This window comes from Salvelinus fontinalis, chromosome 4 (genome assembly GCF_029448725.1).
Source record: "Salvelinus fontinalis isolate EN_2023a chromosome 4, ASM2944872v1, whole genome shotgun sequence".
Lineage (NCBI taxonomy): Eukaryota > Metazoa > Chordata > Actinopteri > Salmoniformes > Salmonidae > Salvelinus > Salvelinus fontinalis.
The window spans coordinates 27,956,245-27,973,515 of NC_074668.1; the positions used below are offsets into that span (position 1 = coordinate 27,956,245).

The 17,271-nt window shown below is 44.1% G+C and overlaps 1 protein-coding gene across 1 annotated transcript in view; it reads right to left on the reverse strand.

The window, feature by feature from the left end:
• The window catches only part of LOC129853458 (uncharacterized), a 37,526-nt gene continuing 20,255 nt past the window's right edge, over window positions 1-17,271 (reverse strand). The window contains exons 2-7 of the mRNA XM_055919520.1: window positions 11,546-12,558; window positions 9,762-9,813; window positions 6,286-6,421; window positions 4,530-4,684; window positions 1,866-2,105; window positions 1-1,607 (exon numbers count right to left, since the gene is read on the reverse strand). Coding sequence (XP_055775495.1) covers window positions 894-1,607; window positions 1,866-2,105; window positions 4,530-4,684; window positions 6,286-6,421; window positions 9,762-9,813; window positions 11,546-12,558 — 2,310 coding nt within the window. The 3' untranslated portion in view covers window positions 1-893. The remainder of the gene's footprint in view (window positions 1,608-1,865; window positions 2,106-4,529; window positions 4,685-6,285; window positions 6,422-9,761; window positions 9,814-11,545; window positions 12,559-17,271) is intronic.

Below are 17,271 nucleotides of genomic sequence, written 5' to 3' on the forward strand. Positions count from 1 at the left end.
TTCATGTAGATAACAACCTTTTATTAAAAGTTCTTTGCACAAATTCCCACCAACCCTATTTATTTTCTAGGTTACAAATTGCAACATTTATCTTTATAGCTAGTCATATGCTTACTTCTATTGAATGTTAGTTACGGCATTTGTCCGTTTTTTTTTCTTTTTTACAATGATCAATTCCCTTTTATATCCCAGCATCAGCCTATGGAATACATTTTGTATACATTGTTGTAGCATTGAGGTTAATATAATGTGTGTGATCTATATCATTTTAACACTAGAGGGCACAGAGCAGTAGTATACAGTCCCCGTGAAGCTTTGTGGTGCTATTATAATTCAATGCTTCGAGGCCCATGGTTGTTGGACAAAAGGCAGGAGTTGGCACAATGCAGCACAAAATCCACAAGCATGAGTGAGATATTGAGTTGAAAGTGCTTATGTTGAATAATTTGATTTTAAAGAATCAAAACGATTAACTGGTACAAAAGTGCTCAGATGAGTTGTGAAATGAAGTGCACTTGGAAATTACTAGCAAGTTTGTTAACATCCATATTCAATATTATTTCAAGTTTCATTTTTTAAACAAATTATACCGAAGCTGAAAAAGCCTTGGTGTGGTATACAGCATATATTGATGAAGCGGTTTTAACTTGATAAAAAAATATATTGTGGTTACTAGTATGAAAACATCCAATTTGTCACCATGAAGCAACTGACTTTTAGAATGTAGAAATTTCATATAAAAAGTTGATTTAGGTAATCAAAAAGATAAGTTTTGCATTTGACAAAAGTGGAACTAAAAGTAGTTAATTATTGCTTTGCTCGGCCAACCCAGGATTCCATGCTCTGTCTGTCCACTCTCCTGTCACATGGGCTGGATGCTGGACTGTCACTGGTCACATCTCCTTGCCTGTCACACTGCATGGCACTGTTGATTGGCTGAGGGAAGGCATCTGGATATGATTGGCTGTGCTTTGCACGAAGGCAGACTTTGACTCGGTGGTGTAGGCGGCAGTGGGTGAGTCAGAGGGGAGAGGGTAAGGACTGGTCCCTCCTGAGGCCTGACTCCCCCATGGCCTCCCCCTCTGGAGGAGGGGGCCGTTGGCTGGGCTCTGGGGGCCAGGGTTGGGGCCTCCACTGGCGGGCTCCTTCCCCTCGTACGGCCCCCGGCTCAGTCCGTTCAGCATGGGGGACTGGCCCAGGTGCTCAGCCAGGACCAGGGGCTGACGGTCCTCCTCCTCACAGATGGCAAACACAGGGACACTGACGTGGTCGCTCTCCGCTGGGAAATCGCGGGAAATCACACAATGCCCAACGGGGTTGTTAATGGGCTCGGACGGAGAAGCCTGGAGGTGTTTGCCCCCGGGGGCCTTGGTGCTGTTTGAGGGGCTGGACCCAGAGAGCAGGCCAAAGCAGGGCCCGGTGAAGCGGGAGCGCCGAAGGTTGCTCGTGGAGTTGAGGCGGCGCTGGGCTAGCTGAGTGAAGGGGTACGAGGCGTTACTCATGGAGGAGTCAGAGGCGTTACTGTCGTTCTGGGCCTCCAACTGGGGGTCGGAAAACACCTTCCTGCTGTTCTCCCCACGGCAGTTTGACACAAAGCTGGATGGTGCCTGGGGGAACAACATCTAGTCAACACATATCCCTCTGCAGTGCAACCCAACATTCATGGTTTATTTATTATGCATCGGAGTAATGAAAAATGTGCAAAAAAATAATAATTCACTTACAAGCATACAGTAATGTAAGTCGCTCTGGGTAAGAGCATCTGCTAAATAACCAAGATGTAAACGTAAAGAAATATAGTATATGATGGTTGAACTATTATTCAACAGTACTGCTGAATAACCAATAACATAATAGCTACTAACGCTGTCCACCAGCTTAGTGAAGGGACTGGTGGAGTTCCAACTGCACCACTTCTTGTGTAACTGGGGCAGTGGAGGGAGGAAATCCTGGAAGGTACGGACACTCCAGGCCCGGGGCCGGGCACAGCTGGCACTGCCATCCTGGGCAGCCCGGGTCTCTGTGGGGGAGGCAGCCGGGTCTGGAGAGGGCCAGTCAGTTACAGGGCCAGGGCCGGTGTCACTGTGCCTCAGGAACCTCTCCCGCTGCCGAGAGGGGAGAGAGACAACAACCAAATCATAAGGAATTCAATCGAACCTGGCATGCAGTATATTTGTGTGCATGTGGAGTAGGCCTACAGTAGTTTGTAAACAAACAGACTTCTTGGTTGGAAAACTGGAAGCATCTGAAAGAGTAGAACCTCTCGAACCCACTGTAGCAATGTTTACACTGCGTCTTAGTTTACAATTTAGTGCCATAGAACACACACACTTCTTATTCTGGAGACTGAAAGCATCTACCTGTGATTATTCTATAATTTATTTGACCATGGGAAAAACACTGCTTAAATACAATGTGTATTTAACTGACTTAAGTCGTCAATGGAGTTTTCTCCACCAGTGGCATCAGAATGTGACTCATTCACAAGAAATGATCACTAATAAAATAGCTTGCTTGTATCAGAGGTCGCATTATATTCAAGTGCTGAACTGCTCCTCCAATTGCCGTTGACCTAAAAGGGCAGCAAGCAAACCATGTAATCAGACATGTAATCCAAAACAAGTGCTGCTTGCCTGGTAGTGGTTGCAGTCAGTGATTCCTGGAACCATATTCACAAAGCTTCTCAGATATGACTGCTGATTATAGGATTAGTTTAGCCTTTTAGATCATAATGAATACAATTATATGGACAGGTAGGACCTACTCAGAGTATTTGTGAATGCGGGCCTAGGGCTATACAGTAGGTGTCTCACTAATAGGAATGGTAGGTCAGGGGTGAAGGGCACATTAGTCACATATCCCCCCTCTTTATTCAGCAAGTTAATCAGGATAGGGGGAAGGTTTGTGGTAAGGTTTTGGGGGGGTTAGCGGTTGCTCCTCTCAGAAAGAACCAGATAATCCTTATACAGAATCACTCACAGCTCGCTTAGTCTAGACAAGAATTAGGAAGGTTTTAAATGAAGTGCCCTGCTCACCACAAAAGCCCCCCACACAATGGCAACTTGTTGCAGTTTGGGCAAAAAGGTGGAGGATAAGCCGCCCCAGATGTGAAACAGAGCCCCGTATTACCACCCACACCTAGTCTCAGAAATCCTAGACCTAGGGCAATAGCACTAGGTCTGGGGATCATGTCAGATTTTCTTGGCCATTTCGGGGAGGGTGCTCTTCAGACACACAACTCTCCCAACAAATCACGAGTTTGTGTACGCCGGGCTTAAAATGCGTCGGGAATTGAGCGTGAAAAATAATCTCCTCGGAAACATGACAGAGTTAGACACAGTGCAAACGCAGATAGTTGGGCTCATTTTAGCCACAGCCAGTCAGTGGGTGTTAGCTTGTATTGCTAACGTTGACTGTCATGGCGCATGCAAACTACTCACCTGCAAAATACACTCAATTAAAATATTTTACACAAGCGTAATCTTGGTTAACCCAGAACTAAAGTCCTGTTTAATTGCTCGATTAAGTTCTGGGTCCATACGCGTTAAGAGGAGAGAGAGAACGAGGAACCAGAATGAAGAGCTTCACCATCTCTCTTTACGAGTTAAGTGCAAGTTTATAGGACAAATGTCCCCTCTCCTTCTGAAATTCTAAAGATGATAAAACTTGTGCAATTGTGATTTGTCCAAATAACCAGTGACGAAAAACACAAGCACTGGAACTAATGCTGCTCATGATCTCACACATCCCGTTGTGTCATGACCGATCTAAGGTACCATTTATGTTCATGTCGTTTTTTCACGAGAAATTAACAGGAGTTCCATCTAGCTAGTTACATAAACGGATAAGGCTCTGGACGGATTTCCTGTGCGAGTCCTTCCAATCATCAGTCTGAACAAATATGTACATACACACAATCTGCACAAAAAAGGCAAATTAACATGTACACATACAGACCACACACACAGCAACGCACCACAGCGCGCAAATGCGCATGAACACACACACACTTACACACAGAGAGAGAGAATTGGAGCTGGGAAACTGGCTTCTCAGATAATACATCCATTAGGCTAGGCTGCAGGAAAGCACGCCAGCTTCCTAATAGCTGCCAGGCCTGCCTTATGCCAACTCTTATTCCAATAGAGCACAATCAAAAATGCTGTGTCAAACCGTATCCTACCGCCAATCTCCTGCCACTGTGTTTCTATACCCTGACACCTCGACCACCAGGCGGTGAGGTTCATAGCTATTACCAGCAGAGGGTTGCAGATTCAAGGAAAAATACTTGGCAGGATGTAGCCTTCTGCATTGGTGTCACCCACCCCTAGAGTGGGTCCTAGCCTGGGTTCTCTCTACTGCCTGGGTGTCACCCCTAGAAGAGGGCACCACCATGGATCCTAGCCTGGGTTCCCTGCTACTGCCTGGTTGTCACCCTTTAAAAAAGCACCACCATGGTTCCTAGCCTGCGTTCCCTCTACTGCCTTGGCACCACTGTGGGTCCTCGCCTGCCTTGCCTCGCTCCTTACCGTGTGGGCCGAGAACGGCAGTCTGCAGCTTGGACTAGGCACAGACGAAATGATAAACACCTCATCTGTCCCCAAGTCCAATTCCGTGAGACCATTGGATGAGAGGTCCACTTCAGCATGCTGGGACATATCACCACCAACACTGCCTGGTGAACCTGGGAAAGAAATGGGAAAGTGGTTTTATTAATCACTTACTTGTAATGGTGATAGCCTACAATTAAAACATTGCTACATTGAAGGCACAAAAGTCAGATGTATTGCACCTTAGCTTATGATAATTTACACTGCTTGTCCCTAAAAGAGCACTTGAAATGGAATGTTACAGATTAGTCTCCATAGGCTACTGTAAATTACTGCACTGTGCACCCAGTACACTGTGAAGCCACTGTACTTGTCCACTCATATTCCTGTTAACTCATAGTGACATGGTTGAACTCAGCGAGAGGAGAAACATGGTGTTCCCAATGCTCCCACGCTGTTATATAGGTTAAATGTCACGACCTGTAAATCTCTCTGTGGGATCAGCTACAATGAGCGAGAATTTGGATTGTTCTGGGATAAACCCAGTGTTACTCCAAAACTAAAGCAATTTTTCCGTTGAGACTTCTAAATGCTGCACCTCCCATTCACTCAGCTACATCCACTACAAGCTGGCCTTGCATATTCCCACACAATCTGATCATTTTTTATAAGAGAAGAAATACACTCAAATGACTCCAGGAAGATACTACGTGGACAGTACAATGTTGCAGCCAACTTCCTTTCATATAGGTTATTGATTAAATACTGTATTTGCAGCTACTGAGCACACAGAATACCTTAATGATTTCACATATTATGAGCTGTGTTGGTGAATTTTACTACACAACGTTTCTTCTATGCACCTGTATTAGACATTACTTCAGAAGTTTTTGTTTGACATATTTTGAGCTATCATTCAGGTGTCAAAATCATTTTGCCCCGGGGTCCGCATTCAGTATTCAACAAGGTTTGGAGGGACGCACTGACATTTTTTAAAATATTTCCTCGCTGTCAAATTTTGAAAAAAATATGTCCTCCATCCATAGATTTTGGCATTTTCGATGCTCCCCGACTGTCTAGCTTACATTTAGGTGATTATTAGCAAGGCGGACACAGTCAAGACACTGTATGAATGTAGGTCCATTAAAATTTCTCCAGAATTTTGATTTGGTTATAGTAGTTTTTAAGTATATCGAGTTTGTTTTCCCCCCCACCTCAAAAAAAAATATTTTTTGTTTGTTTTTTTAAACCAGCCACGGGCCGGATTGGACCCCCTCGCGGGATGTATGTTTTACACCCGATTAGAGCCGTTCTATGGCCATGACACCATGAGATAATTCAGTATGTGGTAGAATCCTGGCAGCTCTATTACTGTGTGTTGGAGATCTGATAGTCAGACCCGGCGTACCTTTTTTCTGTCATAGTTTCAGAGGGTAATGAAATAAGTGTCTCATTTACGCTGATCATGTAAATTCAGTTTAGGGGCAGATAAAGTCATTGTCAGCCAGGTTGGAACCAGACCAAACACCCCAGAGGTACCCCTCGATCATGGAGAGAGAGGGGGCGCGAGGGGGATTGACTGGACTAGGCTAGGCTAGGCGGCTGGAGCACAAGCAGAGAGGGAAAAACAGGGGAGTGTTAGAGGGAGAGAGAAAGTAGATGGAGTGTGTGTGTTTTGTCTGTGTGTGTGTGTGCGCACGTGTGCATGTGAGCCTGCCCGCTTGCGCATACCCACCTCTGTGTGTGAGACTGAGAGAGTGGTTGTTGTTGTCGTTCTCTGCAGGGCAAGGGACCTCCAGGCCGGGCTGATTAGGAGCCACCAGCTGCAGCTCACGGACATCAGCTCCAGAGTTCTGCACTCCCTCCTGCACCTACAGCAGTCAGTACAGTTTAGAGTCAGCAAGTACTACTACACATGCCTGCCACTCCACATACACCAACGGAGTAGGGCTGCACAACACTATGAAATACAGCCATATGAACTGAAGTTGTTCTTGTCAATTAATAAAATGTTTTGATACCCAGTCAGTATAATGATCGAGTGGCAATAAGATACTTAAAGTGTCCAGAACTTGTGTAGGATTGTTTTGCTTCTTTCTAAAATTCAATCCAAGATGGACACATTTTGCCAACTCAATTACAAATTCATCTCATGACTAGAAAATAGGGAAGTGTAACTTGTCCAGTTCTGCTTTACAGGGGAGTCAGTCAGTCTGACCTTCAGTGAACCTGTCTACCTCTGGGGCTGCTTGCCCTGCATGGGAGAATTTGGACAACAAGAGCACCAGGCCAGTGTAGTGTATTTGTTTTTGCTCCCGTGTCTGTAGTCTAGAGCAGGAATTGGCAACTGGCGGGCTGCATGGCCCCCCTTTTGTAGGCCTGTGGATCAATTTCCCCTCCACCCCCCCCCCCCCCCCCCCCGCCCCAAGGTGCAGTTACATTTTTGTATTATATATATATAAATAAAACACACAACAAAAATAGAAACGCAACATGTAAAGTGCTGTTCCCATGTTTCATGGGCTGAAATAAAAGATCCCAGAAATGTTCCATATGCACAAAAAGCTTACTTCTCTCAAATGTTGTGCACAAATATGTTTACATCCCTGTTGGTGAGCATTTTATCCTTTGTCAAAATAATCCATCCACCTGACAGGTGTGACATATCAAGAAGCTGATTAAACAGCATGATCATTACTCAGGTGTACCTTGTGCTGGGGACAATAAAAGGTCACTAAAATGTGCAGTTTTGTCATGCAACACAATGCCACGGATGTCTCAAGTTGAGGGAGTGTGCAATTGGCATGCTGATTGCAGGAATGTCCACCAGATCTGTTTCCAGATATTTGAATGTTAATTTCTCGACCATAAGCCACCTCCAATGTCATTTTAGAGAATTTGTCAGTACGTCCAACCGGTCTCACAACCACAGACCACGTGTAACCACACGTAACCACACTAGCTCAGGACCTCCACATCCGGCTTCTTCACCTACGGGATCGTCTGACGGGGGAGTGGGTCGGGGTGCTGAGGAGTATTTCTGTCTGTAATAAAGCCCTTTTGTGGTGAAAAACTCATTCTGATTGGCTGGGCCTGGTGCCCAGTCCTGTGAAATCCATAGATTAGGGCCAAATGAATTTCTTCCAATTGACTGGTTTCCTTATATGAAATCTTAAAGTAAAATCTTTGAAATTGTTGCATGTTACGTTTATATATTTTTGTTCAGTATATACAGTGCATTCGTAAAGTATTCAGACCCCTTCCCCTTTTCCACATTTTGTTAAGTTACAGCCTTATTCTAAAACGGATTAAATTATTTGTTTCCCTTATCAATCTACACACAATACCCCATAATAAGAAAGCAAAAACAGGTTTATAGAAATGTTTGACGATTTGAAAAATAAAAAACAAATACCATATTTACATAAGTATTCAGACCCTTTGCTATGAGACTCGAAATTGAGCTCAGGTGCATCCTGTTTCCATTGACCCTCCTTGATGTTTCTACAACTTGATTGGAGTCCACGTTTGGTAAATTGAATTGATTGGACATGATTTGGAAAGGAACACACCTGTCTATATAAGGTCTCACAGTTGACAGTGCATGTCAGAGCAAAAAACAAGCCATGAGGTCGAAGGAATTGCCCGTAGAGCTCCGAGACAGGATTTTGTCGAGGCACAGATCTCGGGAAGGGTACCAAAACATTTCTGCACCATTAAAGGTCCCCAAGAACACAGTGGCCTAGATCATTTTTAAATGGAAGAAGTCTGGAACCACCAACAATCTTCCTAGAGCTGGCCGCCCAGCCAAACTGAGCAATCGGGGGAGAAGGGCCTTGGTCAGGGAGGTGACCAAGAACCTGAAGGTCACTGACAGAGCTCCAGAGTTTTTCTGTGGAGATGAGAGAACTTTCCAGAAGGACAACCATCTCTGCAGCACTCCACCAATCAGGTCTTTATGGTAGAGTGGCCAGACGGAAGCCACTCCTCTGTAAAAGGACATGACAGCCTGTTTGGAGTGTGCCAAAAGGCACATAAAGGACTCTCAAACCATGAGAAACAAGATTCTCTGGTCTGATGAAACCAAGATTGAACTCTTTGGACTGAATGCCAAGCGTCGTGTCTGGAGGAAACCTGGCACCATCCTTATGGTGAAGCATGGTGGTGGCAGCATCATGCTGTGGGGATGTTTTTCAGCAGCAGCGACTGGGAGACTAGTCAGGATGGAGGAAAAGATGAACAGAAAGAACAAAGCACAGAAAGTTCCTCGAGGAAAACCTGCTCCAGAGCGCTCAGTACCTCAGACTGGGCAAAGGTTCACCTTCCAACAGGACAAAAACCTTAAGCACACAGTCAAGACAACACAGGAGTGGCTCTGGGACAAGTCTCTGAATGTCCTTGAGTGGACCAGCCAAAGCCCTTACTTGAACCCGAACGAATATCTCTGGAGAGACCTGAAAATAGCTGTGCAGCGACACTCCCCATCCAACCTGACAGAACTTGAGAGGATCAGCAGAGAAGAATGGGAGAAACTCCCCAAATACAAGTGTACCAAGCTTGCAGCGTCGTACCCAAGAAGACTCAAGGCTGTAATCGCTGCCAAAGGTGCTTTAACAAAGTACTGAGTAAAGGGTCTGAACACTTATGTTAATGTGATATTTCAATATATTTATTTTTTACATTTGCAGAAATGTTTAAAAACCTATTTTTGCTTTGTCATTATGGGGTATTGTGATGAGAAAAGAAATGTTTAATACATTTTAAAATAAGGCTGTAACTTAACAAATGTGGAAAAAGTCAAGGGGTCTGGCTACTTTCCGAATGCATTGTATAATCACTCAGCCCATGTCAGCTATCTAAACTTTGTAATCCTGGTCGAATTACCAACCAAGGAGGCCCCCATTGAATTTGTTAGTGACTCTCACTCAGATATAATATTAAAAACTGCAAACATTTCTCTCCACCCTATTGATTTTTTCTTAATTGCAGGAAATTAGCTGTAGAACTGCACATTTTTCTCTCTGCCCCATGGCAAAATGTGTAGAATTGCAGGACATTTTTTCTCAGTTTTTTTTGTGGCACCAACCCCCATCAAAGTTGCCCATCCCTGGTCTAGAGGATATGAAGGAAATGTTCCCTGATCCCAGTCAGAAGCTAGCTTACAAAGGAATGTCTGGACAGTCAGACAGACAGGGGTCTTTATCCGTTTACCTCAGAGTTGTTGGATGAGCAGGAGCTGGCTCTTTTCGGACATAGTTTAGGTCTGGAAAACAAAAGAGATCCCAAACATTTCAGTTGTGTTTGACTGTTTAACATATCTTTGAAACCCATTAGCATACTTTCTTTTATGTATGTTGTTTACTTTCTTGACTTTTGGCGACATTCTCTTTCATGCTATTTGTGAAAGCTTGACTTATTTTGAGCAACTGCTCTCCAAATTTGACCAAAAATGTACAAAATGAACATTCTCCCACAATTAGAAACTGGAACAGATTAGATTGCCTTCACTGAAGTTTTTCTTCCAAACATAATCAGAGTCTGGCTCGCTGACTCACTACATGCAAACAGCCTAAACTTGCCCTCGGTTGTTTCTCTCAAGGACGGCTCTAGTAGCTAAACCCATGTAATGCCATAAACTACACTATCTGGGGTGGTCTCACTATAAAGGCATCAGTATAAAGACATACCAATAAGGGAATTTTCACTGGATAATGTCAAAATAACAGTGAAAGTGTTGACTTAAACTGATTCTGCTCAATAACAGATCTAAATGCTTTTGTGTATCAATTTTTGGCACAATTAAAAACATGGCCCCAGGACGAGACTAATACACCTTTAACTTCTCTCCGACATGCATGGGGGCTGCAAGGGGGTTTATCTTTACGGGAATTTGAACCTTCCTGGGGGGAACTAGATGGGAATCAGGACAGTAGATTAAACAGTGATGCTCATTTAGTTACCTGGCATAAATGACATTACACCCTGCGAAAACTGACACATGCACTAATGTTGTCTCCTCACGGGATTGACCGAGGGAACAACCTGTAAAATCCGACATTTAATATGTTGCTCTTGTTCTATATAAAACTACAATGGCACTTCGACGGGACAGAGGCTCATAGCACAGCAGTATGAGGTCCTTTCTCCGCTCTCCTCGTTTTGCCTCCGCTCGCTTTTGTATGGCTGCGTTTCTCTTTGTCCGTTGGAATCGATGCCAGGTGCTGCACCTCGAACGGCCCTCTCTTGCTCACGCGCTCTCTCTCTGTAATGGTGACAATGCAGCACATAAGGGCAGCTACAGTCGAACCCTGCCTTTCACTGGATCAAGTCAGGGACCGACCAAGGCCTCCAGCTGAGTCAACAGCCAGCCCATCCACTGCAGCAGCACCACACTGTGTGCTGGAGGAGGACTGACTGGCAGACTATCCCATTCATGGCTACCATCTCATTCATGGGAGGAAACTTTGTCACACTGGCCAACATCAAAGACCCAACGGTTGCGCTCTCTCAAAGGAAAAGCACTGTGCCAGTTTCCTTGGGTGACAACAAAATAAAAGGACAATTTTTCCCATTGTGCAGAATGTGCACGGTCTTGTTTATGTTAGGTTGACAGGGAAATGTATTTATATTATGTGAATACATATTTAAATGTATTCATAAAACATGTCTGACAAAGGTATCTTTATGACTCCATTCTTTCTGCATGCCTTGCTTTACTGTACCTGAAGATGTTGCACAGGTGACCCACAAGGCTCATAAAGGGACAATCATTTCCATTGTGCACTGTCTTGTTTGTTTATGTTTGAGAACAGTATGTCTCTGGGAGTCAATAGGGAAAGCCATCACAAGGCGTGTAGGACAAAAGGATGTTCTGGCACAATTCTCTCAAGCGCTGGTTTGATCTCAGGGAGTCAGGGAAACCTATTTATAGCACAACATGTGTGTGACTAAGGGCTATCATATCACAATAACTTTCTCTGCATGCTTTTACATACCTGAATATAATACACAGAGCGCTGGTGAGCACCATGGCAAAGAAGGCTGCTCCACTCATGGCGGCCAGCAGAGTGTCTATTTTGCTGGCCCCGGCAGGGACGTAGGCATGCCGGGGGTCATCTCCACCCGGTTCTGTCCGGTTGTGGTAGTAAAAGAGCAGGGCGAAGCCGCGGCCCCAGTGGGTGGTGGTGATCAACTCCATGATGACCTCTACCATCTCCTGGCTGGAGCCAAACACCAGCTGGCTGCTGGAAGGCCGGTTGGAGCCGCAGAAACGCGAGGAAAAGGTGAGGAGGTCCGAGATGTAAAGGACGTCGTGGGGGCATGCGTCCACCACAGACTGCTGGGTCTCAGGGCTCGCTGACTCTGTGTCCGTGTCTGTGAGGAGCAGAGGGGTCCGAGTGGTGGCCTCGTCTACAACCACAGCCAGGACTTGGTCTGGGGCTGATGCTCTGGGGTTAGGGTTCAGGTCAGGGTTGCCTCTGAGGAGAGGAGAGGTGATTGAGTTCATTGCCTTCTCTCCTGGTGCATGGGCCCCTGGTAGGAGGAGGTCTGAGAGGGGCTGTGGGGAGGCACGGTCAGAGGTGGCATCAGAGGTGGACCTTTTAGCAGAGTTGGAGACTTTGGCTATCTCCATCTTGGTGGACTGCTCTTGCACCACCACCTGCATGACTTTGTCGTTTTGGGAGGAGGACCGGGAGGCTGTCGCTGTGACACTCTGAGCCTGAGATACAGTGGCATCTTTATCAGTGATGGGACCCCCAGTTGGGATAGTCGCCCCATCATTAGCATCGACCTCTTCCAAGTCAGAGATGGCAGCGTACTGGGCGGCGGAGTCGTGACTATCGAACACGTCAAAGTCAAATATCTCCAGTATGAGCTGGTGGCCGACGGGCACAAAGAACTGCCAGACACAGTGGCTCCCTGAGGAGTAGTTATAGGGGAAACCAGGAGACAGGATGAGGCCTTGGACATCCACCACATCCACCTTCGCTCCACAGTCAAAGTAGACCTGCAATCACAATATACAGGGGCTTGGTAAGGGGGACGTGAGTGTACGTTAAAATGCTAGCATCTCTAATGATCGACACATACTAGCACTTGTCAAACTTACAGAAAATCTGTGACTTTTTTTGTGTAGAACTTGGAAATACAAATGACGTCTGTCTTTTAAACAAATAACCCAGTTGAGCGGAATTCAGAATGCCTCAAAAGAACAAAAAGCATCCAGACCTGAACTACTCAACCCTCCTGCTCTGCCAGCCAGTATATCAAAGCGGTGGCGGTGCCTTGCATGCCTGTGCTTGGGTAACTCTGGGGAGGGTATTTCTTCAAACACGCTGAGCTGGCTGTAATGCTTCCCAGGTGTGAGGGGTGGACGATTGAGGGGAACCTCAGCCTAGCTAAGCAGAGGCAGATGTGTTTGCTGGGGCCACTGGGCCACAGAGCTCAGGTCCAGACCTTTGTGGGGGGGGTGGTGTGTTTATGAGATTTCTTCTCGGTTCAGGTTCTGGACTGTGGGAACAGAGCAAAGACCCACCTGGGGCTCAACCAGCACCACCAGACAGGTAACAAACCAACCTACCTTCAGGCAACACTTGTACTCTGGCTGGGCAGGCTGGGAACACATTTAAAATGCACTCTAGACATGGTGTGTGCGTGTGTGTGTGTGTGCGTGCGTGCGTGCGTGCGTGCGTGCGTGCGCGCGCGCGCGCGTGCGTGCGTGTGTGTGTGTGTGTGTGTGTGTGTGTGTGTGTGTGTGTGTGTGCGTGTAAAAGGAGCACCAGCACCACTGCGGTCGACCAACGCCAGACAGGCACTTTGATTGCTGCTACATGGACCATCTCATCTCTCTTCATATGAGTGCATTAATCAAAGGCATTCCTTCAGACAGTTTATTTTAACAAGCCAAATCTAGATGTACTTTGCAATCATGACTGTATAAAAGGGGCTGTTGCTAGGTCTGGCCCCAGTACCTCCCTCACCCAACCTTCTTCTGACTGCAAATCAAAGGTGCAACTCAAAGGCCTCTCTATTGCTGATACAGTTGGCATCCTCACAGCCAGGTCAGAGAGAAGAAGAGCAGTATGGGCATACATATCTGTGTGTGTTCTGTACAGTGATGAAACAGGAGTTTTCAAAGCACATGAATGCAATGAAAATATTGAATAAATGTAATTGCTGACATCACCCCAGAGGTGTGATAGTGTTGATCACTTGACCATCATAGCCAATGTATTCTGTGTCATCCATTTCAGACCTACCGCCATTGACACCATTGATAATGAGCAAAAACTACCGAAAAAATAAATTAAAATACTGAGCTACATTGTATGCAAAAAAAAGGAGAAATTATATTATTTTATACAATACAATTGCTTCGAGGAAGAGATTTTGTTTAACAAGCAATATTTGTTTACCCCAAAAAGGTAGATTATTGACACCCCTGTTTTCAATAGCTCACCTCGCAAGGATAACGGCCCTGAGCAGTTTTCTAAAATGAGTTGGAGAACACATTGGGAGGGATCTTAGACCATTCCACCATACAGAAATCTTCCAGATCCTTGATAGCCTTCGTCTGCGCTTATGGACTGCCCTCTTCAATTCAAACCGACTGTGAAAAGACCGCTGGTGGCATGTCAGGTGGGGTAAGTGTGTGTGTAAGTGCTGTGTGTATGTTGACAATGCAAACAATTTAGAATTTACAACACATTCATGTTTCTTATAAAAACAAGAAGTGACGCAGTCAGTCTTTCCTCAACTCTTAGCCAAGAGAGACTGACATGCATAGTTTTTATAAACCCTCTGATTACAATGAAGAGCAAGATGTGCCGCTCTGTCCTAGACAAGCTGCAGCTTAACTAGGTCTATATTTGCAGCACTTGACCATATGACTGGACAATAATCAAGATAAGATAAAACTAGTGCCTGCAGGACTTGCTTTGTGGAGTGTGGTGTCAAAAAGCAGAGCATCTCTTTATTATGGACAAACCCATCTTTACAACCATTGAATCTATATGTTTTCACCATGACAGTTTACAATCTAAGGTAACACCAAGGTCTAGAACTTAGGGAATGATTTGTATGAAATACAATGCTGTTAGATTTAGAGATGTTCAGGACCAGTTTATTACTGGCCACCCATTCCAAAACAGACTGCAACTATTTGATAAGGGTTTCAGTAACTTCCTAACTGTGATTGTGATGCGTATATGGTTGAATCATCCGCATACATGGACACACATATTTTTTTTTAAATGGCAGTGACAGGGCATTGGTAAAAATAGAAAATAGTAGAGGGCCTAGAGAGCTGCCCTGCGTTACACCACACGTTACATGTTTGACATTAGAGAAGCTTCCATTAAAGAAAACCTTCTGAGTTATATTAGATAGATTGCCATATTGTGGATTCAGTTCCGAGGTTGAAAAGTCATAACACATAAGTTCTCAACAACAGATAATGGTAAATAATATCAAAAGGCTACACTGAAATCTAACAGTACAGCTCCCACAATCTTCTTATTATCAAGTTCTTTCAACCAATCATCAGTCATTTGTGTCCTTGCAGTACATGTTGAGCGCCCTTCTCCATAAACATGCTGAAAGTCTGTTGTTAATTTGTTTACAGAGAAGTAGCATTGTATTTGGTCAAACACAGTTTGCTAAGAGCTGGCAGCAAGCTGATAGGCCTGCTGTTAGAACCAGTAAAGGCCGCTTTACTACTCTTGGGTAGCGGAATGACTTTGGCTTCCCTCCAGACCTGAAGACAAAAACTTTCCTCTAGGCTCAGATTAAAGATATGACCGATAGGAGTGGCTATAGTCAGCTACCATCCTCAGTAGATTTCCATCTAAGTTGTCAATGCCAGGAGGTTGGTCATTATTGATCGACAACAATAATTTTCTCATCTTTCCCACAATAACTATACAAAATTCTAACTTGCAATACTTTTCTTTCATTATTAGTTTGTTTATACATGAGTATGATGGATTACTGTTCGTTGTTGGCATTTCCTGACTAAGCCTGCCAACTTTGCCAATGAAGTAATCATTAAAATAATTGGCAACATCAAATGTTTGTGATGAATAAGCCATTTGATTTGATGAAAGATGGGAGTTGAATTAGTCTTTCTGCCCATAATGTAATTTGAAGTACTCCAAAACAAAATTCCATCACTCTTTAGATCATTGATCTTGGCTTCAGGATACAGTTCTTCTTTTTGTTGAGTTTAATCACAAACTTTTTCAATTTCCAGTAATTCAGCCAGTCAGAATTGCAGCCAGACTTATTAGCCACTCCTTTTGCCCCATCTCTTTCAACCATACAGTTTTTCAATTCCTCATCAATCCATGGAGCCTTAACAGTTCTAACAGTCAGTTTCTTAACAGGTGCATGTTTACCAAATATTTACCATAAATTCATCAGGTGCAGTGCCTGGATGCTCCTTATTAATCACACCAGAGCAACAATTTTTTTAAACATCATTCACATAAGAGTCACAGCAAAATATTTTGTATGATCTCTTATATACTATTTTAGGCCCAGCTTTTGGAACTTTGGCTTTACTGGATAAAGCCACTATATTGTGATCACTGCATCCAATGTGTACAGATACAGCTTAAGAGCAAAGTTCTTCAGTATTAGTAAACGTGATCAATACATGTGGATGATCTTGTTCCTGTAGTGTTTGTAAACACCCTGGTAGGTTGATTAATACATCAGCACCAGATTACAGGCACTGGTTACGTTGAGAAGCTTCCACTTGAGTGGACAGCTTGATGAAAACTAGTCAATATTCAGGTCCCCAAGAAAGTGGAAAGTAGACATTATCAAGCATTTCACACATTATTTAGATACTGACTGGTAGCACTTGGTGGCCTATAGCAACACCCCAAACTAAAATGCTTTAGATGTGCCAGGTGAACCTGGAACCACAACACTTCAATAACACTTGACATAAGATCTTCTCTAAGCATTACAGGGATATGGGCAGGCCGTCATTGTAAATAATAATTTGTTCTTAACTGACTTGCCTTGCTAAATAAAGGTTAAATAAAATAAACAAATATGGCTCTGAATATATACAGCAACACTTCCCCATAAGCATTCCTGTTTCTTCTATATATATTATATCCTTGTATTGCTACTGCTGTATCAACAAATGAATTATCTAAGTGAGTCTCAGAACTGGCTAATATATATACAGTGGCAAGAGGTGTATGTAAACTTCTGACTTCAACTGTATATATATATATATATATATATATATATAGAGAGAGAGAGAGAGAGAGAGAGAGAGAGAGAGAGAGAGAGAGAGAGAGAGAGAGAGAGAGAGAGAGAGAGAGAGAGAGAGAGAGAGAGAGAGAGAGAGAGAGAGAGAGAGAGAGAGAGAGAGAGAGAGAGAGATATACAGTTGAAGTCGGAAGTTTACATACACCTTAGCCAAATACATTTAAACTCCGTTTTTCACAATTCCTGACATTTAATCCTAGTAAATATTCCCTGTTTTAGGTCAGTTAGGATCACCACTTAATTTTAAGAATGTGAAATGTCAGAATAATAGTAGAGAGAATGATTTATTTCAGCTTTTATTTCTTTCATCACATTCCCAGTGGGTCAGAAGTTTATTGCCCTGGCCACATCTGCAGTCCTCATGCCTCCTTGCAGCATGCCTAAGGAACGTTCACGCAGATGAGCAAGGACCCTGGGCATATTTCTTTTGGTG